Here is a 27,344-nt window from a genome sequence, read left to right as displayed (position 1 = left end):
TTTGGAGACCAGGTTCCCTGAGTCTGCAGGTTGCCTTCATGAGCACCCCACCCTAGGTTGGAGGCATCTGTTGTCAAGGTAATTTGAGGTTCTATAGTCTGAAATGGAAGGCCTTGAGTTAGATTGGAGTGTTGTATCCACCAGGCCAGCGACAGTCTGAGCAGTGTGGTAACGTGAACAATGTTGGACATTGGCTGACAAGCTTGAAGCCACTGGGATTTTAGAATCCACTGCATGACTCTCATAGCTAGGCAGGCCATCGGAGTGACATGTACCGAGGATGCCATGTGACCTAGCAGTATGAGGAAGTGACAAGTAGCTGAGGATACTAGAATCTGTAAAAGTTGTGCCAGAGAGGCTAGGGTGAAAGCCAGATCCTGAGGGAGGAAGGCTTTCGCCCGTATTGTGTCGAGGTCGGCCCCTATAAAAGATAGGGTTTGAGATGGAACTATCTTGGATTTGGGATAGTTGATTAAAAACCCTAGGGAGGTCAAGGTATGGATAGTGAGACGCAAGGATGCTAATGCAGCTTGTTGAGTCGTGGCCCTTATCAACCAATCATCCAGATAAGGGTAGACGTGGACACCCTGACTCCTGAGAAAGGCTGCGACTACCACGAGGCACTTGGTGAATACTCGTGGGGCAGACGCTAGGCCGAATGGCAGTACAGGCTACTGGAAGAGACGAAGGCCGACCAGGAATCGCAGGAATTTGCGATGAGACGGAAGAATTGAGATGTGTGTGTATGCGTCCTGGAGATCCAGAGAGCATAGCCAATCTCCTTTCTGAAGAAGAGGAAGTAGAGATCCCAAGGTTACCATCTTGAACTTCTCTCTTTGCAGATACTGGTTTAGTGCACGAAGGTCCAGGATTGGACAAACGCCACCTGACTTTTTCGGGATGAGGAAATACCGGGAATAGAACCCCTGCCCTCGTTGGGAGAGGGGCACTGGTTCTATTGCCCTGGACTGGAGGAGAGTTGATACCTCGTGTTCCAGAAGAAGAGAGTGGTCGGATGATCCCCACGTCAGCTGAGGTGGGGAGTCCATCGGCACAGTCAGGAAATTGAGGTGGTAACCCTGAGTGACTACTGCAAGTACTCACTGATCGGTGGTGATTGAGTGCCAAGTGTTGGTGAAATGGCACAACTGAACGCCGACTGGTACTGATGGGAAAGGAAGTTGGCCTATGCTCTCCAAGAAGGAGTCAAAACCCCGACGTTGTTCCTGGCTGAGGAGCAGGTTGGATCTTCTGAGGTCGGGATTGCCTGGACTGACCTTTTTGATAAGGCTTAGAAGGGCGACCTCGGGAAGCCGGAGGATAATACCTTCTTGGTTTGTAGGCCGGTTGCTTAGAGTCTCGCCTGAATGTCCTCTTAAGAGTTGGACGAGAACTCAGCAGGCACTAAAGAAAGTTGACGCAGGGTTTCATGGTGGTCCTTGAGCTGCGCCACAGTCTCCTGAATTTTGTCTCCAAAGAGATTATCCCCAGCACATGGCAGGTCAGCCAACCTGTCCTGTACCTCTGGTCTGAGGTCGGAGGATTTCAACCAGGCCCACCTTCTTGCACTAATCCCCGCTGCGGACACCCCTAGAGGCAGTGTCAAATATGTTGTACGCAGCGCGGACCTCATGCTTACCAGCATCTAGGTCTTTCTGAGCTAGAGCGTTAAGGTCATCCTGGAATTGGTCAGGTAAAGATTCAGAGAAATCCTGAATCTTCTTAAAAAGGTTTCTGTTATACTGGGACATGTACAACTGGTAAGAAGCAATGTGAGATACAAGCATTGAGCCATGATAAACCCGTCTGCCAAAAGCATCTAGGGATTTCTGTTCCTTTCCTGGAGGAATAGAGGAATGAGGTTTGGAACGTCGTGCCTTTTTCTGGGCTGATTCCACAACCACAAAGTGATGATCCAATTGTGACCTCTGAAACCCAAGAGCTGTCTGCACAAGATAGGTGGCATCTGTCTTACGGTTGACAGGTGGAACTGAACCTGGGTGCTCCCAATTCCTCTTCAGCAGGTCAATGAGGATTTCACGAATGGGAATTGACATGATTTCCTTAGGTGCATCAAGAAACTGAAGTACTTCCAGCATCTTGTGCCTTGAATCCTCTTCTGTCTGAAGCTGAAATGGAATTGTTTCAGACATTTCTTTAATGAAATTGATAAAGGACAGATCCTCTGGAGGAGAACGCCTTCTCTCTTCAGGAGGGGAGGGCTCTGAAGGCAGATCAGCGGTATCCTGGGAAGAATCATCAGTCCAAGGATCCTAAGGTTGATCACCAGCTCCCTGAGGATCTTCAGAAGGGAGAAATGGTATTAATCCTGAAGGACCAGGCCTAGGCATCGATGGAGGCAACGATGGAACCGGCGATATCGATGGATGAGTCGGTGGCAGAATCCCAGACGGCGGTAGGGTAACGGTGTTTCTCCGTCTTCTGATGACACAGGTATTGGCATCGAAGGAAGAGGACATACCGGTGTTTTCGGTTCCAGCGGTGGAAGGGCACCAAGTAACGCATCCAATCTACCCAATAGCGGTGCGAGCACCATGGGAATCGGATCGGTGACCGGCTCGGGCACCGGTATCGGCATCGATGGAGGCTGGAAGCCTTGCAGTGCTTTATCGCTGGCCTCTTGGATCATCCGATCCAATTCCTCGTGGAAGCCTGGGGCGGGGAACCCCAGCACCGAAGTAGGAGGCAGCACTGGCATAGCCGGACAGTCCACCGGTGAAAGTGGAATCACGGCTCCCGGCACTGATGAAGGTGGGAAATACCTCAGTGACACAGTCGCAGAGGAGGATGGGGCCTTCTCTGGACAGGATTTCTTTGTCGGTGGCTCTGTTGACGCCAATGGCAAGGACTTGCCAGGTTCGGCGGAATGAGCCTTCCGATGCTGATGTTGACGCTTTTCACGATTTTCTCCTCTGTCCTGTTCTTGAGGCACAGAGGAGGTAGTAGACACCTTCGGAGTAGTCGATGCCGGATGGACAGCACCGGTGTCCCATTGACGACGAGAGGTCGATGGCACCGGCTCAGATGAAGTCGAAGCGGTTGATGGAGTCGGGAGTTTTGAATGAAAAAGAATCTCCATCTTCTCCAAATAGGCTTTGCGACCCTTCTGCGTCATTTGGGCACATTTGGTGCAAGTTAGGGTATCATGGTTGGACCCCAAGCACAAAACACAAACTCTATGCGGGTCTGTGATGGACATTGTCCGAGGACAATTGGGGCACCGACGAAAACCCGACCCCATGTCTGCGACAAAAATTTAGCTGCGGTGCGGTCGATGGCCAGTAGGCCTCGAAGGGAAAACTTGACGGGAATCAACCGCAAAGAAGGGAAAATCTTACCTTTCGACCGCGGAGTACAGATATCGATTGGGGGACCCCATAGGGTAGAATTTTTTGAAAATGTTTAAAGAAGTTCTGTGAGAAAAATTCCTGTCAGGAATCTCAAGAGAGCTCCTTAGCCCACGTGGCTACTGCTGCGCGGAAAAAAAGAGACTGAAGGGGGGACCCCTGCTGGATGCAGGGTCAGTGCATTGCTGGGCATGCCCAGTTGGTGCAAGTCAAAGTTCTAGAAACTTTGACAAAAGTGTTCCATTATTGAGCTCCATCCTGATGTCACCCATATGTGAGGACTACCATCCTGCTTGTCCTGTGAGAAAAGCAAGTTTGCTTACTGTAAATGGTGTTTTCCATAGATAGCAGGGATGAAGTAGCATGATCTGTGCTGCTGGATGACATAGACCAGGTCTAATTCAGCTCTGCTTATCAAAAGGAAAAAGACGACATGCGTGAATGATGACAAAGAACAAAGCAGAAATGCTAAATACTTTTTAGTGTTCATTACAGAAGGGAATGGAGAAGGATCACAGACAGTAGGAAAGGGCACTTATGGCAGTGATGTAGAGAATCATGACAATTTTGAACATAATGCAATCAAATTTGACAATCACTGTAAGGAGGATATCAGGTAAAACAGATGCACTAGCATTTAACTTCAGAAAGGGAGACTACGATAAAATGAGGGAATGAATTGGAAAAAAAATAAAAGGAACAATTGTGAGGGTTAAAAGTTTGCATGAGGCATGGACCTGCTACTTGGATGTCCCACTGCCAATTTAAACATAACATGACCAAGGAGGAACTTATCTTTTCACAAAAACCCACTTCCCCTCTTCCCTTTATTACTGTCTCTGTAGATAGCACTCTCATCCTTCCGGTTCCCTCGGCCCGTAACCTTGGGCTCACCTTTAATATCTCTCCTTTTCTATACATATCCAAGATATGTCAAAGCGTGTCATTTCTTCCTCCATAACATTGCTAAAATCCATTCCTTTTTTCTCAGCATCCTACCAAAATGCTCATCCACTCTTTATCAGCTCCTGCTTTGACTACTGCAACTTGCTCGTGAGCCACCCACTGAACCATCTTTCTCCACAGCAATCATTCAAGATTCAACTGCGTAACTTATCTTCCTTCAGCATAACTATAACCATGCAACCCCTCTCCTCAAATTGCTACATACATTTCCTGTCCACTTCCACATACAGTTCAGCTTCTCTTTACTTACCTAGACATACATTTGCTGTGCAGCTCCTCATATCTAGCTTCACTTCTCTCCCCCTACACATTTCCTCGTCAACTCTTCCTCAGGCAAGATGCTCTTATTTATGCCCTTTTCTTCCACCGCCAACTCCTAACTCCGTGCTTTCCACCTTGCTGCACCATATACATGAAACAGACTTCCTGATTCAGTGCATTGTTCTCTCTCTCTGGCCATATTCAAGTTCAGTCTAAACCTTTTGAGGCTGTTTTTAAATTTGAAACACTTCTCTACAAAAAAATACACTTCCCACAGATTTGTCATGTATGTTTGTCTTGACTAGATTGTAAGTTCCATGGAATAGGGAACGTCTTTAATACATATCTATACTGTGCATGTCTAGTAGCGCTTTAAAAATGTGGAGTAGGAGTAGGAGTAGTAGTAGTAGTAGTAGTAAATATTACTAATAGATTTAACTTTCATGCAGGGACGACTGTCCTGAGAGGGAAGCTCATGTTGCCTTGGCAGCATTTCCCCGGCACTATAATTTTCTGTCAGCTTGGGGGTAGAGCCATATACAGATGCAGAAATTACTTTTCCTCTAATACAGATACAGATCCTCCTCTTTCACCCCCCCCCCCCCTCACTTAACATGGACTCTTTCATATGTCCCTCCCTGATCCAAAGCAATAACAAAAGAATTAAGACTCTCACAAGATTCTAATACAGATTCCTCTAATATAGAAATTACTTTTCCTCTAATACAGGTACAGATCCTCCTCTTTCATCCCCTCCCCCCCCCTCACTTAACATGGACTCTCTCATATGTCCCTCCCTGATCCAAAGCAATAACAAAATAATTAAGACTCTCACAAGGCTCAATGTTACCAACACCAATTTTCCACGTATCAGAATCTCTATATCTAACGTTACCAATAAGAAAATTATTCCTTACCTGCTAATTTTCATTCCTGTAATACCATGGATCATTCCAGATGGTGGGTTATGTTCCAAGTCCAGCAGATGGAGTCAGAACACAAGATTCCCAGGGGAGGAACCATATAACCACGCCTCCCCTGTAACAGCTCTCAGTAACTAGACTAACAAAGCCCAAAAGAGAGAGACTAAAAACAGAGGGATCAAGTAATCAAAGAAGGAATTGAAATAACCGCTGTCCAAATAAACAGCAACTAAATTCTGGACAGTGAACTTGCGAACAGCAGTGCGTGAACAAAAAAAGACGCGCAGTATTCGAAATACAGAGTAAAAGATTGTTAAGACAGGTAGGCAGGGATGTCCCACAAACAAACCCCCAAACCAAGGGAGGGTGTCTGGAATGATCCATGGTATTACAGGAACGAAAATTAGCAGGTAAGGAATAATTTTCTTTTCCCTGTACATACCAGGATCATTCCAGACAGTGGGATGTACCAAAGCTTTCCCATCACGGGTGGGCCGCAGACAGTCCTGCTCGTATTACCTTGTCTCCAAGCTGACCGCCTGACAGAGCACCGACGTCCAGGCGATAATGTCTCGCAAAAGTATGGATCAACTTCCAGGTGGCCGCCCTACAAATCTCCTGAGTGGAGACGGAGGAGCTCTCCGCCCAAGATGTCGCCTGGGCTCAAAGAGAATGAGCCTTGACAACCAGCGGAGGGGACTTACCTACGCCAAGGTACGCCGCTATGATCGCTCCCTTCAACCACCGCGCTATAGATTGTTTGGAGGCCATGCAACCCTTCCGGGGTCCGGACCAGAGGATAAAGAGATGATCAGAGAGCCGAAAATCATTAGTCACCTCCAGATAGCGTATCAGAGACCACCATACATCCAGTCTACGCAGGTCTCCAGACTCAGAAGAGGCAAAAGATGGTAATTCCACCAATTGGTTGAGGTGGAATGCCGAAACCACTTTAGGGAGAAAAGAAGGAACCGTCCTCAGCGAAACCCCTTCAGGCGTGAAACGAAGGTATGGTTCACGACAGGATAGGGCCTGCAGCTCAGAAATACGTCTTGCTGAACTGATTGCCACGAGAAAAATGGTCTTGAGAGTGACATCCTTGATGGTAGCCGAGCTTAGAGGTTCGAACGGCGAACCACAGAGGACTCGGAGCACCAGATTCAGATTCCACGACGGACAAGGTGGGCGAATCGGAGGCTTCAAGTGTTTCACTCCTTTAAGGAAACGGGAGATGTCCGGATGCGAGGACAGAAACTCCTTATTTTCACTGCGAAGAAAAGCCCCCAAGGCCGCCACCTGAACCAGAAGAGAATTGTAAGCAAGACCCAAATCCAAACCTGCCTGCAAGAAGGAAAGGACTTGTGGCACTGAGGCCTGCATGGGAAGAATGTCATTCGCTCCACACCAATCCTCAAAGACCTTCCAGACTCGAACATAGGTAACAGAGGTGGACATCTTACGTGCTTTCAGTAGCGTTGAAATAACTGGCTCCGGATAACCGCGCCTCCTCGACTGACGCCTCTCAAAAGCCAGGCCGCAAGACAGAAGCGATCTGCCTCCTTGAAAAATATTGGTCCCTGGTGTAGAAGACGTGGCAGCTGACCGAGACGAAGGGGACCCTCCACCGTCAGATTGCGCAGATCCGCGAACCACGGTCGTCGGGGCCACTCTGGCGCCACAAGGATCACCGGCCCTTGGTGTGCCTCTATCCTGCGGATGACCTTGCCCACGAGGGGCCACGGTGGGAAAACATATAGGAGACAGTGGCGCGGCCAGGGCAGGACCAGCGCGTCCACGCCCTCAGCGCCGTGCTCCCGCCTGCGGCTGAAGAAGCGGGCGGCCTTTGCATTTCCGGCGGTTGCCATTAGGTCTACGTGTGGTGTCCCCCATCGCCGTACTATTATCCGCATTGCCTGCTGCGAGAGCTCCCACTCTCCGGGATCCAAGTTTTATCGGCTAAGAAAGTCCGCCTGTACGTTGTCCACTCCCGCTATATGCGAGGCCGCTAGTCGTTGGAGGTGAAGCTCTGCCCACTCCATCAATTTGTCGGTTTCCAGAGAGACCAACCGATTTCTCGTGCCTCCCTGGCGATTGATGTACGCCACTGTAGTCGCATTGTCCGATAGCACCCTGACTGCTTGATCGCGTACTATGGGGAAGAAACCCTGTAACGCAAGACGGACCGCCCTGGTCTCCAAGCGGTTGATGGGCCACTTCGACTGTTCCTCCGTCCATCGACCCTGGATTGAGCTGTCCTGACAGACCGCTCCCCGGCCTGTGAGGCTGGCGTCCGTGGTGATAATCACCCAAACCGGGTCCTCCAGCAACACCCCCTGAGCTAGGTGCCGCGGTTCCAGCCACCAATGGAGACTGATGAAGGTTCCTCTCGGAATCGGAAGGATTGCCTGGAAATCTCTCGACACCGGCTGCCACCGGGAGAGTAGAGATCTCTGCAGAGGCCTCAGATGCGCAAATGCCCAAGGAACCAAATCGATGGTCGAGGCCATGGTCCCCAGTACCTGCAGGTAGTCCCAGGCAGTGGGCGTCTCTAGCGCCATAAATCCTTGAATCTGCTGAAGCAGAGAATGAGCTCTGTCCGGATGCAGAAAAACCCTGGCATTCTTGGTGTCAAAGTGAGCTCCCAGAAAATCCAACAACTGGGACGGGACCAGGCTGCTCTTGGTGAAGTTGACAATCCATCCCAGAGATTGGAGAAGTTGTAGCACTCTGTCGACTGCGAGGATACACTGCGCTCGTGACTTTGCACGGATGAGCCAATCGTCTAGGTAAGGATGCATAAGGATGCCTTCCTTGCGCAAGGTTGCCGCCACTACCACCATGATCTTCGTGAAAACCCGTGGAGCTGTGGCCAGGCCAAAGGGAAGAGTGCGAAATTGGAAGTGTTGACCCAAAATTTTGAAGTGTAGGTAACGCTGATGAGCTTGACAAATTGGTATGTGGAGATACGCCTCCGTGAGATCCAACGAAGCCAAGAATTCTCCCGGATGAACTGTTGCTAACACTGAACGGAGTGTCTCCCTGCGGAAATGAGGGACTCTGAGGGATCGGTTGACCTGCTTGAGGTCCAGGATAGGACGAAAAGTACCTTCCTTCTTGGGAACCACAAAGTAGATTGAATAATGCCCCCGGCCCAGTTCGGCGGCTGGCACCGGCACTATGGCCCCCAATTGAAGGAGACGATCGAGGGTCTGCCGCTCGGCTCCCTGTTTGATTAAGGACCCGCAAGGGGAAAACAGGAACCGGTCCAGAGGAGCACAAACAAAATCCAAAGCGTAACCGCGTCTTAGAATATCCAGAACCCATTGATCCGACGTGATTTGGACCCACTCTTTGTAGAAGAGAGCAAGGCGACCCCCCAGTCGAGGGACCACCTCGCGGGTCCGTCTGACATCATTGGGTAGATTTAGCGGATGTACCAGCACCCTGCGCTTCCTTACCCGGGCGGCGCCCACGAAAGGGCCGGTTCCAGGAGTGCAAATGAGAAGAGGGAGCCCGAGGTGGCTGTTGCCTCTGAGGACGCGCTCTCCGCTGGTTACGATAACGGTTTCTGGAGTAATTATATGATCTTGACGAACGGGGTCGATTTTCGGGCAACTTGTGCACCGCGTTCTCATTAAGGGACTTGATGATCTGATCCAAGTCTTCACCAAAAAGATACCTACCCTTAAAAGGAAGGGACCCCAAACGTGTCTTGGAAGAGGCATCAGCCAACCAATTGCGAAGCCAAAGGAGCTGACGCGCTGAGACCGCCGCCAGCATGGTTCGGGCTAGGACCCTTGAAAGATCATATAAAGCATCCGCTCCATAGGCAACCACGGCTTCCAATCTGTCCGCCTGGTGAGCCTAAGCGTCTGGTAAGGACTAGGAGGTGAGAAGCTGCTGCACCCACCGAAGACCCGCTCGCTGTGCGAGGGAACTGCAGATAGCCTCCCGCATCCCTAAGGTCGAGACCTCAAAGATACGCTTGAGGTAAACCTCCAGCTTCCGATCCTGCATATCCTTCAACGCCGTCCCTCCAGTGACAGGAATAGTGGTATGCTTTGTGACCGCTGATACCGCAGAATCTACGGCGGGAACTTTGAGAATTTCCAAAAAATCGGCCGGCAGAGGATACAATTTTTCCATGGCTCTACCGACCCTAAGGTTGGCCTCCGGGGAATCCCATTCCCGAGTGATCAGCTGCACGATCCTGTGATGAGTGGGAAAAGACTTGGCTAGAGGCCACAGTCCTGCTAGGAGTGGGTCACCCTTCTTGAGAGCCGGGTCAGGCCCCACCGGTTCCGGAGGGGATCAATATCCATTTCCTGGAGGATGTAGGGAATGAGGTCATCCAACTCCGCCACTTGGAAGATGCGGAGGACCCTAGGGTCGTCGCCCTCCACCTGGGCCGCCAAGGTGGGGTCGTCCACGTCAGGGTCCTGGGATTGTCTTTCCCCCGACGAAGTCTGTATTATCAATGGTATCCCGGTAGGGCCACGAGATGTCCCCGCTCCCCCGCCTACTAAAGGGGGGCGAGCCTGAGGGAGGGTCCCACCCAGGAGAGGGGTAGGACATGGTATCTTGGGGGGAGAGGGTCCCCAGGTCCCGAAGGTCGTTTCTCTGCTCTGAAGAAAAGCCCTGTGCATCAGGACTATGAATTCAGGGGAAAAGACCTGGCATCCTGAGGGGTCACCCACCGGGGGATCCCCCCTCTGCCTACCAGGATTAGACTGAGTAAAGGTCCAAAACGGGCCTAGAAGTGGGGAACGGATTATCCGTGTCCTCCTCAGAAAGCGCGGCATCAGAATCTTGCAACAAAATGGCCGCCGTTCCCGCGTTGAGAGGGAATGGGGCCTGGCGCTTCCTTCCCACGCGGTCTGCAGCTCGAACGTCCTTGTTAGTAGCTGGCGCACATTCCCCCTCGGGGAAACAGCCTGAGCACAGACCCTCTTCAGAAAATAATCCGGCCCTGTCGGAGCCTTCACAAGGCGCCGCGGACTGCATCGCCGCAGGGAGAGAAAGAGGGGGGGAAGCTCTACAGGTGGCTCGCGCCTAAAATGAGCGCCGACCCGGCAACGGACGCTTGCCGCGGTCCCCCACCGACCTCAAGAACTGACGGGGAATTACCCTCCCGACAGCAGGCGGCCCCGGGGAATAGTGCTTCGCGGGGCCGCAGGTCAGGACATCGGTCGCTCCCCAAAAGGGAGGGGGGAAAACCTGGGTCAGGAGGGAGAGGCCGGCGCTACCAACTTTCACCTCAGAGAGCCGAAAGGAGTCCAAAAAACTGCAGTCTTCTGCTGAAAAAGAAGATGAAACAAAAATACACTTACCCCAACTGAGCCCTCAGTGAGGAAAATGAGAAAAGAAAGAAAGAAAACAGGCAACAGCCTGTCAGCAAGTCACCAGGCTAGAGAGCGATGAGCCAGCACCAGCGGAGAGCTCTCCCCCTGCTCTAAGAGGAGCCTTAGCAAAGTGACCTAAACTGAAAATTTAAAATTTCCTTTTTTTTTTTTTTTAAACTTGATCCCCCTGAGGAGGTAGCCCTAAGCTAACAAGCTGGGGACCACAAGTCCCCTGCTCACATCTGCTGGAGTCAGAACGTTACTGAGAGCTGTTACAGGGGAGGCGTGGTTATATGGTTCCTCCCCTGGGAATTTTGTGTTCTGACTCCATCTGCTGGACATGGAACATAACCCACCGTCTGGAATGATCCTGGTATGTACAGGGAATACTATATATTCGCATGTATATTCTTCGGTATTCCTCCATCCATTTTTACCTTCCGTTAACGTTATAATACGTTACATACGTTATATAATATATATACGTAATCGTTCTATACGTTATATAATTCGTTATCGTTCTAAATCCTCCTCCCCTAATAACATTCTTTGAAATGCTGTTCTATGTAAATACGCTTACACTAAGTAAATAGTTCTAACTCCACTAAACATATATTAAAGACAACACCCCTCCCCTATCTTCTTGTTATAATCTAATCCGTTTTCTACTCTGCACTATGTAACCAATTACTGTAAACTGTCCTTGTTATAATGATTCCTATTATTGCTCTGTTCTATGTAACCAGTTATTACTGTAAACCGTTGTGAAGGCTTGCTCCAAACAACGGTATATAAAAATCGACAAATAAATAAATATACAGTGTTCTGGAGGCCATCTGCAGTCAATTCAACCCAGGTCCTGCACCCTTCTAAAGCCAGCCCTAATACCAGGACTGTAGAGGTGCTATACTATGGTGGCTGATAACATGCTTCCTTACTCCATAGTGGGGAGGTTTCAGAACACACAAGTACATTGTTCCATTATACCTTGGATCCATCTTAGGCCTGAAAGCCACTTTAAGTTCTTCTATGGAGGCACACTCCTGGATGATTTTATCCAAGAAGGTTTCCATTTTAACTTGATCAGATACTCCTAAGAAAGAGCTCAGTAAACGAAAGGCATTTGTAAAATCTGCACCTGAAAAATAAATTAGGATTATTATAATAAATTAAGGAACATATTTCATTCAAACAGGATCCTTCTGCATTTTATTATTACCTCAACCACACATGAAGCCACTTCAGAAGCAACAGACTAAAACATTTCTAGATCAAAGGAGTAAGGGTTGGGAAATGAGGAATAATGTTGCTGCTATAACCCAGTTACAATTGGTTAAACTGATGCACAGGGAGATAAAAAGATTTGTCCAATTTCACATAATTAGTGGCAGAAGGAATGTAAACCCATGTCCTGGAAATTCTTCTCATTTCAGTGTACTAAACATCAGATCATACTTCCTTCTCATTATATTATTTGCAAGTACATATAATCTTAAACTAGATTTAAACCTCTTAATATCAATAAGCTTAGTTTGCTACATGTTCCTACAAGGTTGCTAACCAGGCATTTTGGTCAAGCTAACTGAAAAAACTCCTCCTAATAAAAATCAAATGTATTAAAGTAAACTCACAACAAACTCAAATATATAAGTCAAAATAAAAGATTGTCACATGGCAGCATTTTAATGCTAATTGAATTGTGTGAAATGTAAAATAAATATCTGGCCAGCTGAGTGATCAAGGTATGTTTAGATTTCCAAAAAAGTAGCTCTATTGCAAACCTAGGTCCTGATGTAATAAAACAAGAATAAAAAATGTGCACTGTATTTCAACGCACATATTTTTAATGAGATCACTACATAAAAAAGTTTACTGAGGCAGTAAACTAAATAGTATGCAAATGCATCAGGAGTTTAAAAAAAGCACATAAACCTAACATGCACACAAAGAAAATGCACATTATAGGGCTTGATTTTTAAAAGCATTTACATGCTTGAAACTGGGTGTTACATGTATAATCCACTTTATCCATGTTAAATGGCTTTTGAAAATTGCTACAAAATATGCCACTGAATTGTCCATAGGATTTACCTGAGTTAAGTGTACTTAATATGGGTAAATGGCTTTAAAAATTGCTACATTTACATGCGCAACTCCTTTGAAAATGTACCTGTTAATTTGAATAAATCAAGATTTAGGGCAGGGAACTCCAAACTATGGCCCACAGGCTGCACCCAGCCTGCTCAGCCTGTCATGCTTTTAATTTGTGTGGCTAGATTTGGCCAGTGGAAGAATTTATTTTCACTCATGGTAGCAATAGAAAGGCTAGTGGGCATAAGAGGCCCCAGCGCCCACACATGAAGGATGCCACTGCTGGGAAGGCCACGCCCACCAGTGTACGGCCAATATGTGAGTGAGAGTAGGAAGGAAGGAAGAGGCGAGGAAAGTTGTGAGAGAGGAAAATGAAGTGAATGGGGAGGGGAATAGGGTAGGGAAGGGAAGGACTGGGAGGGTGGAGGTAGGATCAGAGGAGAGTAGAGGGGGGGGGGGGGGGAAAGGGGAAGCCAGAGTTCTTAGGGGTGTGGCAGGTTATCAACTGCTGAGAAACCTAGAACTGTTATTACCGGCATGTCATCTGATTTGCCACATCCTTGGGAACCCTCCCCCCTCTCCTCCCACAATCAGGAAACTCCAAGGGATAGTCTAAGATCGCATTTAGGCACAGGCAGGTGTCTAAGGCGCCAAATTCTAAAGGTACCCCAAAAGATGGAACTTTCCCCACTGCTTTATGATTTCTGGAGGAAGAACCCATAGCTCCTGTGGAAGCTGCCTATGGGCGCCATAATCTTAAATCTGACCTGGGTACATCCTCTGGCCCTTCCCTTGAGTTTAGGGACCCCTGATTTAGGGGCACAAAATGTGGTCTGTGTGTATAAACCATCTTTTGCATGCATAAACTATATTTAATGCACATAAAACATGTTTTAGGTATATAACACACCATGGTCTGCACACATTGTGTGCAAGAAACATTTTTGCACATAAATGATGTATGCAGAAAATATGAGTTAGGAGCATAAAAGTGGTGCTCCTAAAGGTTGTATGCATAAATCCTGAGTACAGGATCCTGATGCCAAGAACTCTAGATTCAGTTCCATAGACTAACACCAGCTCCAGAAACTTTACTCCAGCTCTGATCAGGAGTTAAAATTTCCAGCATTAAGAAAACATGAGTTAAACCTAAGCATGTCTCTGCACTGGGAAGTAATAGGTAACACCTTGATTAACACAGAATTTGCATGGAGGAGTGCTAAGCTATGTAAACATTTTTTTGAACTCATTATCTAATCGTTTCTTAGTTTAAACTCTGTACTGTCTTCCATTGCCCAGGTTTTACGCTCCCTGTTTAATGTAACTTTACTTTCTACCTTGATGTTAATTGGTTTCCCCTCAGTTACATTGTAAACCGGTACGATAAGACCTAGTCTTGAGCATCGGTATAGTAAAAGAAACTAAATATAAAATAAATAAATAAATTATCTCCTTGCTAAAATCGAAACTACTGAACTTAAGCAGAACCAACTCCTGACATGCACACTGCCTAGCATACTTTATTAAAATGGGACCCTAGTTTGGAGTTCATTTATGCTTTTCTAGCCATAAATAATATTTTCTATAAAATCAGCTTTAAATGTTTATGATGGAATGTCATTCATGTTATTTTACTATTTTGTAGGGTGACCTAGATTTGTTAAAATACTATAAATCATAAGTTCTTTGAAGTTACTTTCTCACTAACCTGTGAGGTGCATGGTTTCTAGGAAGTCAGATACCAATTTGCTATCTTCTTCTAGCTCCAACTGAAGGAGGCCTAGTTTCTTTCTCATCTTCTGCAAATAATATTTCTCAAACTCTGCATCATACTCCTCTTCAAGGATACGCTCACTCACATCCAAGGGCAGTTCTGGAACCAAAGCTTCAGCAAACTTTTGTAGATTCCACTTACAGATGCTAGGTTGTTTGTTGTAAGCATAGCGCCCCATGTTATCAGAAGCATTGCATATGTGATCTGGATCATATCTGCAATAAGGATAGCACAGTTTGCAAGCTTCTTTGTTTTATGGGCATGGAAACTGCTGGATTCTGTAGAGGATCAATACTCATTTTCTTTAGATAGTATACTTATCAAGGAAGCATTGCTGGCAATATAGCATTTCATCATATGATAAAATCCATATTTAGGAATAACACTCATTTACAGACCTCTTTTTTCCATGGCATAATGAAAGTACATTTTGCAGTGTTACATTAAATCTAACAGCCAAGCTACACAGAAATAATATACCGTAGACACTGTAATGGGTATACGTTCAAACACACATACATAAAGGGCTGAAGACATATTAAAAATTCCTAGGTATCTGCAAGAAGTTTTAGAAGCTGGGCAAAAAACTGAAATCTCATGACCTATGTTCCTCCTTATCCCCATCACTCTGCACCATGTGCCTCCATATATATCTATCTCCCTTTTCAAAAAAAAATCACCTTACTTTCACTGAGCCATAAGAGTAAAATCACAGGCTGGTGACAGCACATGGATATAAGTGGTGTTCATTTCTGGGTCCCACAGCAATTCCTCACCTGTTTCCCCTGTTTAGAAAGGAAGCATGAAAAAAGAAATGGGCAAGAGATTTATTTGTATTTGAAAATTGGTATTGTAAATGGGTAGGCAGTAGGGGTACTATTTCCAGAATTTATGACTTCTGTAAGAAGTTTGGGTTGAATAGACAATATTTAATTGGCAACATGGGAAAGATGTTGATAGGCCTGTAACAGAGGTAGAGTGGAAAGGGATCTGGTAAAAAAAAAAATCAATTCACAGAATCAGAAAGAGAGATCTAGAATCCTTCTTATATGATATTACATCCCAGAGAGGGTATAAACGAGGACATAATTGTGAAATGAATGTACTTTTCTTCATATATGATGGCCTTCCCCCAAAGATTTAGATATACTGCAGTGAGGTAATTAAATAGATTTTTGGGGTAAGACAGACACACTGGTCAAACACGCCCCCACCACCACCACCTTCAGAGAGGGCCCTTTAGCTCTAGCTCTTTTCCTCAGATAGGCTTTGTGCATAAAAAGCACAAATTATGCCAAAAAGGGTCTCTCTTAATAAGAAACCAGAATCTCCTTTTGTGCTGTCCCATGGAGCACCAGATCCCAATACCACGGGCAATCAGGATTCCCTTGCCTTGCAGGGGAAGACAACACTATAGCCACTGTTCCTGTGCTGCTACATTCTCCACCATTAAAGGCTTCAGGGCCACAGGACTGCTGTTTTTGCTGTTGACTTCCATCAGGGAAGCTCTCGACAAACTCTACCCATCGCCTATGCAATGTGTGCACAAACCAGAGGCCTGTAGCTGGGCTCTGGGATTCCCGCTCAGCGAGAGTGGCCATGTTTACAGCATGCTGCTGCTTTGAAAACTTCTACAGGTTGCCTCTCTCCTCTTGTGGTTCCCACACCTCTTGGACAACGGCCCAAACCACAGGCAGAAGCCCCGCAGCTTTCTCTGCCCTCTGGATCACTGAATCTTGAACACTCACACCCAGCCTCCCAGTCATTCACTGCCAGTGCCCATATACCTTTTTTTTTTTTATTAAACTTAAAGGGATCAGAACCCCCCCCCCCCAAAAAAAAGAGAGATAAATACAATACTCCCTTTACAGGAGTCTTTTGAGGAGGGCAGGAAGAAACAGAGAAAAAGAGGGAAAGGGATGGAGGTGAGGCTAGGATATGAGAGAGCCAGCTCCACTGGGCTTTCAAAACTCTCCTTCTGGACATGGTCCAAGTCACTGAAGGATCACCTAACCCTTGCTCAACCCTACTCTACCAGGAGGATGATCCTACAATAGGACCTAACATGCCTCAGAGCAACAAATTTTGTCTCCAAGTCTGACTGCAGGTTAGACACTTCTCCCGTACGAAAGAGACGAGAATACTGATTGACTGCAGGTGGCAAAGTAAGTTAAGTACCAAAAATATAGTAAAACTTTTCTTCTTGGTCTTCATCTGCTAGTAGGAGAGAAAAATCCAATCGTCTGGACTGGCCTGGGGACGATAAGGAAATACTAGTTTCTCTTTTTTTCCTTTTCTTTACCATTCTTTTCTCTTTTTCATTCTATCTTCTTCATTTTACACCTAAGTTATAGACATTTATAACTGGGTCATCATTAAAGTTTATTTTCTTTGAAGTACTACTAAATTATTTCACAAATGAGCTCTTGTTCAATTATGTTGTTTAAGAAAATAGAAAAACGATGGCATCTGTTAAACTATTTCAGATGAATTGGCTTCTCTTGAAGAGGAAAAATGCAATTCAAACTTATGTCAAAGTTAATTTATATAACTGTGTTTAGACATTTCCACTTTAAATATGCCACTCAAATAAAAGATCTAATAAAAAATAAAAAAAGTATGCATGAGTGCAATGGGAAACAGCTCCAGAAACCAAGTACAGCCTGCTGACACTAAGCCTACTGTAACCTTTGAGGAAAAGGGTAGTAGCAAGTGAGTCCCATATAAGCTCCAGCTCTTCTCTAATATGCAACAAGAAGGACTCTACTAACCAAAGATGTGCTCACCACCTTCTTTTACAGAATCCAAGGTGGTAATGAAAAAAGGCTGGTACAGAATGCTGGACCACCTCACCTCCAGCTTTAGATTCAGTATTCCATGCACCCGTGTGACCAAGAAATTTACAGTCCTGTATATATGTGTGTGAATACACACAGACAGGCAAAATCTACACCTGGACCACATTTTATGCACAAATAAAAGTATTGAGATGTTTAAGCTTTCTGCTGTTTTTAGAAAGCAATGTGTCAAGGTAACATCTTGAAGGGATCGGGGGGGGGGGGGGGGGGGAGGGGGGAACGGGACATCATAAGAACATAAGATATGCCATACTGGGTCAGACCAAGGGTCCATCAAGCCCAGTAGCCTGTTTCCAACAGTGGCCAAATGAAAATTGGTTTTTACCTGCTAATTTTCGTTCCTGTAATACCACAGATCAGTCCAGAAAAGTGGGTTGTATATCCCTACCAGCAGGTGGAGTCAGAGAACAATTAGAACTCTGGGCACTGCTACATAACGAGAGTGCCACATGCAGTCACTCAGTATTGACCAGTACCCAAGCCCATGCTAACAGAACTAAATAACGAAGGGTAGCACCCAACCAAATTTTCGACTACCACTTCGTCGCTGGCAAAAAACCAGACCGAACAACTGCTAAAAACTGCTTCATGAATCATGTCTGCAAAAAAGGAGCTTCAACAATAAAAAAAACTTAAGCAGGTTCTGACCAAGACAGTCTTTCGGTATCTGAAGAAAGGGGTGAGCCTCTGGACTGATCTGTGGTATTACAGGAACGAAAATTAGCAGGTAAGAACCAATTTTCATTTCCTGAACATATCCAGATCAGTCCAGAAAAGTGGGATGTACCCAAGCCACCCTACACTGGGCGGGAACCAGAAAAGCCCACACGAAGCACACTCTCCCCGAAGGGCGGTTCATCAGAAGCCTTTACGTCCAATCGGTAATGTTTCGTAAAAGTGTGAATAGACGACCACACCGCCACCCTACAGATCTCCTGAGGCGACAGTAACTGACACTCTGCCCAGAAGGTAGCCTGAGCCCTAGTTGAATGAGCTCTGAGACCCAAAGGCACCTGACGCCCTCGGGCTTTGTATGCCGCGCAAATGGCTTCCTTAATCCACCGAGATACGGTCGCCTTTGACGCTTTGTCCCCCTTCTTTGGGCCACCAAAGAGATTGAACAAATGATCAGAACATCTGAAGTCATTGCTAACCTCCAGATAACGCAATAAGGCGTGCCGCACATCCACAAGATGAAGGTCTCTGTTCTGAGAAGACTCCCAGGACCAGTTAGGGAACTTCCGAAGCTCCACAGTTTGATTGACGTGAAAGGCTGAAACCACCTTAGGGACAAAGGACGGAACCGTACGTAACGATGCCTGATCGTCATAAATCCGAAGAAAAGGATCCCGACAAGACAGCGCCTGCAACTCTGAGATCCGACGGGCCGAGCAAATGGCCATCAAAAACACCATTTTCAAAGTCAAATCTTTCAGGGAAACTCCACGAAGAGGCTCGAAAGGAGCGCCACATAGAACTCACAGGACTAAATTCAATCTCCAATCCGGATGGGAGGGAGCAAATGTTTGACCCCCTTAAGAAACCGAGCAATATCCGGATGCGCTGCCAGCAAACAGCCATCAAAGTTTCCCCGCAAGGCACCTAGAGCTGCAACTTGTACACGAAGGGAATTGAACGCCAAGCCCTTAGCGAGGCCCTGTTGCAGAAAGTCAAGCACCCGAGGAACATGCACCTCTAAAGGGTCGCAGGAACGCTGATGACACCATGTCTCAAAAAGCTTCCAAACTCTCACATAGGCCATAGAGGTGGCTGGATGTCTCGCCTGTAGGAGGGTGGAAATGACTTGTTCTGAATAACCCCTCAAGCGTAAACGTCACCTCTCAAAAGCCAAGCCACGAAAGAGAAGCGATCCTCCCGATCTGAAAATATGGGCCCCCGACGAAGCAGATGCGTTAGAGGAGCCAGCTGAAGTGGGCCCTCTAGAGCAAAGCGTACCAGATCCGCGAACCACAGACATGGCCACTCCAGCGCCACCAGAATTGCTCTTCCCGGGTGCAGCTCTATGCGACAGAGGAGCCGACCTATGAGGCACCAGGGCGGGAAGGCATACAGCAGAATCCCCGTGGGCCAAGGACACGCGAGAGTGTCTATGTCCACAGAGCCCTGTTCTCGGCGATGGCTGAAAAAACAAACTGTTTTTGCGTTCGCCTGCGTTGCCATCAGATCCAGCTGAGGAGTTCCCCATCTGGCACAAATGAGATTCCACGCCTCGAGAGATAGTTCCCATTCCCTTGGGTCTAGTTGCTGATGGCTGAGATAATCGGCTTGCACATTCTCTACTCCCACGACATGGGATGCGGCAATGCCCTCGAGATGGCACTCCGCCCAGGTGAACAGAAGACGTGCCTCCAGTGCTATGGCGGGACTTTGAGTCCCGCCTTGCCGGTTGATGTACGCCACCGTTGTCGCATTGTCCGAGAAGACTCGCACCATTCTGCCTTGGATCCAGGGAAGAAACGCCTGCAGGGCCAGACGTACAGCTCTTGTCTCGAGCCAGTTTATGGACCAGGATCTTTCCATCGCCAACCAGAGCCCTTGGGCGGACCTGTTTGCACACACCGCCCCCCAACCTGAGAGGCTGGCATCGGTGGAGATTATCAGCCAGTTCGGAGTGTCCAAATCCACCCCCCCCGTTCCAGATTGTCCAGTGACAGCCACCATGACAGACTGGTTCTGGATTCCGGAAGTAGAGGCATTGGTAGATGGAATTGCTCCGACACCGGGCTCCAGCGAGACAAAAGTGCACACTGTAAAGGTCTTAAGAGTAAGCGAACGCCCAAGGAACCAAGTCCAACGTTGAAGCCATGGAGCCCAGGACCTGAAGGTGATACCACACTGTGGGATTGTTCCTTCGAAGAAGGGAATGTATTTGTAACTTCCTATTTGGTCCGCCGCTAGAAACACTTTGCCCAGCAAGGTATCGAATTGTGCTCCGAGATAAATCAACTTCTGAGTGGGTTCCAAGTGACTCTTCTGCACATTGATTACCCAACCTAGGGATAGCAATGTGAACATCACCATGTGCACTGATCTGTCGCAGTCCACCCGAGACTTTGCGTGAATCAACCAGTCATCCAGGTACAGGCGGACCAAGATTCCCTCCTGACTAAGGAAGGCCCCACCACCACCATCACCTTGATGAACGTACGATGAGCTGTTGTGAGACCAAATGGGAGGGCTCGAAATTGGAAGCGTCATCCCAAGACCTTGAACCGCAGAAACCTCTGGTGTTTCAGCCGGATCGGAATGTGTAAATACGCCTCCGTGAGGTCCAGAGAAGTGAGAAACTCCCCTTTTTGAACCGCGGCCATCATTGTCCTCAGGGTTTCCATACGAAAGCGAGGAACCCAAAGGCAACGGTTCACCTTCTGCAGATCGAGGATGGGCCAAAACGTGCCCTCCTTCTTGGGGACCATAAAGTTCACAGAGTACAGACCTCGTCCCTGTTGAGCTTCCGGAACTGGGACAATAGCTTTGAGCTCGAGAAGTTGTTGTAGAGTCACCCATACCGCCTCTCGCTTAAGGCCACTTGGGACTCCACAAAAACCTCCCGGACCGGGCACAAGAACTCCAGTGCATACCCATCTTTGATCACTTCTAAGACCCAGCGGTCTGATGTAATTCTTGCCCATTACGTGTAAAAGTTGGATATCTGCCTCCGACAGCTTTGACGATGGAATGGGTGCTCGTGGCTTCATTGGGGGTTTTTATTACTTCCTGCACCAAGATGTCCCGAATCTCTTCCGGGCAGGTGACCCCCTCAAAAGGACTGCTGGTGCCCCGAAACAGGTTTAGAAGCAGGAGGTGCGGAGTATCTACCCGCTCTGAAACGGCGAGAGTCCCGAAACCTAGCTCGAGGAGGGAAGACTTTCTTAGAAGATCTTTTATCTTCCAGCAACCGATTGCCCTTGGATTCGGCAAGCAGCTTTACTAGCTGATCCAGATCCTCCCCAAACAGGAGCTTGCCCTTAAAGGGTAGATTACAAAGCTGGGACTTGGAGGACAAATCCGTCGCCCAATTTCGCAGCCAGAAGAGATGCCGCGCTGACACCAAGGACACCATACCTCTCGCCAAGGTCCTCACCAGATCATACAAAGCACCTGCAACATAAGCGATGCCTGCTTCTAGGCTGGTGGACTGCAGAGCCCCACTGTCGCCTGTACCGGCCCCGGCAGCCGACTCCTGGCCCCAACACAGACAGGCCCTCTGCATGAGGCTAGCGCAAACTGCTGCCCGAAGGCTTAGCGCGGCAACCTTGAATGCTCGCTTCAACTGGATCTCCAGCTTGCGGTCCTGCATATCCTTCAGGGCAGCCGCCCCAGCAACCGGGATAGTGGTCTTTTTCGTGACTGCTGAGACCGTGGCGTCCACCTTTGGAATCTTCAGTAAATCCAAAACATCAGACGATAACGGGTACAGTTTCGCCATAGCTCTGTCCACCTTCAAGCCAGAATCCGAAGTCTCCCACTCCCGGGTCACTAGTTTGCGAACCTTCTTAGGCAGAGGAAAAGATGTTGTGGGACCCCTAATGCAGTCAAGGACTGGATTGACACCCTCATTGTCAGACTCTTCTTGAGAAACCTTAAGTCCCAGAACTTCAAGGACCTGGGGAATAAGAGGTCTTAACTCATCCCGCTTTAACAAACGCACCACGCTGGGGTCATCCCCCTCCGCAGGAGGGTCATCGGGCTCATCCGGATCATCAGTATCCACATCAGCCGGATCCGGCCACAGATCTGGGTCTGCCGCTCCCAATACCCCAGAAACCGGCGTTGCCCCAGACCCTGGGATCGGATCGCATATACCCTGGGGAGAATCCCCTGTGGGGTGAGCCTGATCAGAGAGGCGCTGAGGGTCCGTACCCCGACCTCTTTTCTCAGAAGGGTCCAAACCTGCCCCCAGGAGACCAGGCCGCTTTACTGCTGAGCGTTTCCTCACCAGGAAAGCCTGGTGCATAAGGAGGACAAATTCTGGGGAAAACCCCTCCGGGTCCCCCTCCCCCACTGGAGAGTCAGCTGGGGTGATATCATCAGTTCCCCTGGTGAGGGAAGACCTCACCGGGGATAGAACAGGTGGAGAATCCTCTTCCCGCGAAGCCGAAGGCGAGACAGATGTTCCCTTCCCAAGGGAGGAGGCAAGAAGCCCTGAGCCCTCTAACCCCCGGGGAACACGCTGCACATAAGGAGGCCGCATCTAACGCCTGGCCGCGTGACCCATACGCGTGGCAGACCTGCGATTCTGTTTTCAGTCCCATTCACAGCAGCGTGCCGATAGCCTGAAATGAAATAGAAAAAGGCGCAAATAAAAAAAGAAATGCTCGGAGCCACGACGCGGAGAAAATTTCAGTCAGGCAGGACCAGAAAAACAAACTTTTCGTGCTGCGGGCTAAAAGACTACCAGCTGAGGAGAAAAAACCATGCGCAGCCGTGCCGCGGGAAAGGAGTCTATCTATAGTGAAATCGCAAGGCCCCCAGCAGGGAAGCGGCGAGTAAACGAGATACACGGAGAAAAACTCATCCTTGCCCTCAGAAAACAACCCGGAGCCCCAGGAGCTGAGGGGAACACTGCTGAAGGCTTCCCCGGCCGGCCTTAAAAGACCCGGTCCCTCCTGCACCTCTCCTTACCTCAGCCCTGTCAGTCAGCTGCAGTGAAAACAGCTCTTTTTTTTTTTTTTTTTTTTTAATTAAACTTTACCAAGACACAGAGAAAAGCTGTTGCAGGAGGCAAGGGAGCAGCTGTAGCAGACACGGTGGTGAGTAGCCAGGAGCCCCTGGTCGTCAGACACCGAACTGTGGCAGGTGAAACCCTGACAGGAATATCCAATTCCCCGGACACCTGGCTTCTACTGAGGGATGGCCCACGAAGGTGCCTAACACCTCAGGAAGCGACCGTAAACCAAAAAATTAAATTCAAACTAATTAAATAAAAAATATAACTAAAGACTGCAGGTGTGCATCTGTACCACCCACTGGAGTCAGAGAAATACTGAGTGACTGCAGGTGGCACTCTCCTTATGTAGCAGTGTCCAAAGTTCTAATTGTTCTCTGACTCCACCTACTGGTAGGGATACACAACACACTTTTCTGGATTATACTGAGATGACCACATGGACCTTACAAGTATACATTCAAAAACATCTTAGTGCATATGCAAAGGGAAAGTTGAGGACCCCGGGTCAAGCATTAGCGTTCACTTCAACTCTTACTAATTTGACATTTGCAGTTCTTGAGAAACCACAACATGAACAGAAATGGATATACATAAATACAGTTTCACCTGTGAGTCTTAATAAAGAAACTGAATGATCTGTGACAATTTTTGAGTAATCTGCTTTATTCTTGCAGGTATGAAAAAAGAAATTGTTCTTGGGTTTTTACTAGACTGTGATATAATTTTTTAGTAACCACTGCACATTTTACTTGCCCATAATAGGTGGATTTTTCAACCAATCATCTTTTGATATATAGTGAAAACTCATTGGCTGGTTTCTGTTCTGCCCCTACTGTAAAATGGATAGTCCTGTGGAGCCATTATAGGAATGTTAAGACTGCGCTCCAGTTTAACAGTAATTAGTGAGTAATTACATAGACTCCAAATAATTTTTAGTTAAAACTTTGATATTAACAGATTTTCTTTTTGTTATTTACAGCAAATTTGTTCATAGCCCCTGAGATATGGGTATATCACTGAAACACTATCAGTGTCAGGTATATATCAGCCTTGGCTTCCACAACAATGCAAGGAATATGCTTTGGGTAGTGTGACCATCAGCTAAATATTCCACTCTTCCTCATTATCATCTGGGCCATTTAATGACAGATGATTCATTGGAACTACTTTAATTTGCAAATGAAAAATAAAAAATATTGCCAATGACAACTTTGGTTATGATTAGAATTGGTGCTACTGAAACTTACAACTGTATGAGAGTTTATTGATTTGTGAGCACCTGATACAATAAATTCAATGTATTAGATAGACATGTTCCTTTAGTTTTGAGGAAATATGACAACAAAATGTATACTTTAAAATTGGAAAAAAAAAAAAGAAAGGAAACATCTTCATTAAGCATTAAAACTGGTTTGTTACTCACTGAAAATCAGCCATATAACATCTTCAGAATAAATTACAAGTTAGCTATACTGACCTGTCCATAAAGCCAAAAGGTCCATAGTCAATAGTAAGTCCTACAATGCTCATGTTATCAGTGTTTAGTACCCCATGGCAAAATCCAACACACTGCCATTCTGCAGCCAACCTCGCTGTTCTCCGTGTTATCTGAGGAGAAGAGAAGAATTTTAAGTACAACATAGTTGAAATGTCTACATGAAGAATCTTCTGCAGCATTCCATTTTTTATCTAGACCATTTAGGATTTAACAAAACAGGCTACATTTTGTCAGGTTTAAAAAAAAAATTGCCATAGAGCGATATATCCGTCAAAGAAAAAAAGGAGGCCTTCATTTTTCATCGACTACAATCTACTTTAGCTTGCCTTTTGACTCCTTAGAGCAAGCAAGTTTGCTTACCTATAGACAGCAGGATGATTTAGCCATTACATGTGGGTGGCATCATGATGGCATTGACAGGATCCCATCTCTCAGAACTCAGCAAAGACTTTCCTGAGCATGTGTGGGAGATGCCACATGTACATGCAGCCTCGGGAGCCCCTTGATCTCTTACAGATCTTAAGTTTTAGCGAGGTAGTTGACTGTTCAGGACAAGAACAATTGAAAAGCTTTACAGTGAGATTGAGGCCTCTTTAGGTAATACGCCAGGGCTTTCTTACAGGCCAAAGTGTGAAACGCCCGTTCGCTTTTGTGCACATGAGATCTTCGAAAGACTGTAAGAAGCATAACAGCTTGATTAGTATGGAATGCAGATACATTTTCGGAAGGAAACTGGGTGGAACTGAAAAGCGATCCTATTGTGAAAAAACTATCTTTGTGAAAATGAAACCAGAGCCTGTAGTTCACTTTCTTTTTATGCCAAAATGATAACCACAATAAACACCACTTTCTAGGTGAGAATTTTCAAGTCTGACTTAAAAGATTTAAAAGGAGGTTTATTGATTTGAGCTAGGATTACACTGAAGTTAAGAACATAAGAAATTACCATACTGGATTAGACCAAGTGTCCATCAAGCCCGGTATCCTATTTCCAACAGAGGAGTAGCCTAATGGTTACAGCATCAGGCTGTGAACCAGGGATCAAATCCCTCTGTCACTCTCTGTACCCTTGCCTCAGGTACAAACTTAGGCCTGGATTTATCAAAATGCACTAAATATCGCATGCGATAGAAAAAGGGGCATGTTTTATATGAAAGAGAGAGAGAGAGCGAGACTAGCCATAATACCCTCACACTAGATAGGTATTTATATCTCTATGGCAGGCCCACCTAGTAAACTCGAGGTGAGGTTTAGGTATTAGTGTAGGGGGTTAGGGGCCACTCTGACATTCAAAGTGAGACGTACGAACAGAACAGTGCTCTATTGTGAAGATTTGATGACCTTCGGAGTGAGGAAACTCACTCAAACGTGAGATTTGTGCAATGTTCTCTCAACCTAGCTTGATGTTACCCAGGTAAAGAGTCCATCAAGCTAGGTTGCCTTAACGCAACCTATCGCACAGCTTAACGCTACTGAAAAAGGTGTAGCTAAAATCTGCATTAAAACCATGCGATAGGGCTTCGCAAAACGGTGAACCCAGCCCACTCCTGCCCCTAACTCCTCCTCTTTTTCTGATTTGCATCGCACCATACGTTAAAGGGGTTTTCGCATGCATTAAAGGTGCTTAACGCATGCAAAAATACCATAACGCTATTTGATAAATGACCCTATTAGGTTGCAAGCCCTCTAGGGATAGGGAAATACCTAGAGTACCTGAATGTAATCCACTTTGAAGTGCCAAATGGCAGAATAAAAACATAAAGATACCAAAGATTAGGGAAGGATCGGATCTCCTTCCACCTGCTAATATATCGTAAAGAACTTTGAAGAAATGCTAAGATCCGAGGATGAAAGGAAGAAGAGATACTGAAGCAAGTCCCTCAGGTCACAGTAGATGGATAAGTTCTTGGAGGAGAAGTCCATTAATGGCTATTAATCAACTTTACTTAGGGAATAGCCACTGCTATTAATTGCATCAGTAGCATGGGATCTTCTTAGTGTTTGGGTAATTGCCAGGTTCTTGTGGCCTGGTTTTGGCCTCTGTTGGAAACAGGATGCTGGGCTTGATGGACCCTTGGTCTGACCCAGCATGGCAATTTCTTATGTTCTTATGACTGACATCACACTGAGTTGAGAAACTTCCACTTGAAAATGCAGATCTTCTGGACGAAGGCTTTCCACCTGAAATAGATACATCCTTCACCTCCTTTGGGAAGCATAAGAAGGAGACTACTGCATGCTCAATATCCACACCATGAGGGCCAGAGAAGACAAATTCGGATAGCAGAGTCACCTGCACTCCGAAGGGGTGAGCACCAGAGATATATCCCAATGGAACCAGAGACCAAATTGACAGATGGACGAGATATGAATACCAAACTTGTAAAGGTCAGTCTTGGTGATTAAAACAATTTGTGGATAAGCATAAAGTAGACAGGCATTCCAACTTACTAGAAAACCATTAAGCAGATCTGTTGCTTGGCTGCATGAAGCAGAACATCTTAACTTTTCTGTTATTTCTGAGGTGAACAAGTCAGTCTCTGGCTTTCCCCAGCGCCTGAACAAATTGCC

The 27,344-nt window shown here is 46.8% G+C and overlaps 1 protein-coding gene across 1 annotated transcript in view; it reads right to left on the bottom strand.

Moving 5' to 3' along the window:
* The window catches only part of SELENOO (selenoprotein O), a 73,044-nt gene that overhangs the window by 16,669 nt on the left and 29,031 nt on the right, over positions 1–27,344 (bottom strand). Inside the window, exons 4-6 of the mRNA XM_029615492.1 lie at positions 24,753–24,883; positions 14,660–14,940; positions 11,848–11,998 (exon numbers count right to left, since the gene is read on the bottom strand). Of these exons, the coding sequence (XP_029471352.1) occupies positions 11,848–11,998; positions 14,660–14,940; positions 24,753–24,883 (563 nt within the window). The remainder of the gene's footprint in view (positions 1–11,847; positions 11,999–14,659; positions 14,941–24,752; positions 24,884–27,344) is intronic.

Source organism: Rhinatrema bivittatum, chromosome 9, assembly GCF_901001135.1.
Source record: "Rhinatrema bivittatum chromosome 9, aRhiBiv1.1, whole genome shotgun sequence".
Taxonomy (NCBI): domain Eukaryota; kingdom Metazoa; phylum Chordata; class Amphibia; order Gymnophiona; family Rhinatrematidae; genus Rhinatrema; species Rhinatrema bivittatum.
This window is presented reverse-complemented; position numbering and strand designations above follow the sequence as displayed.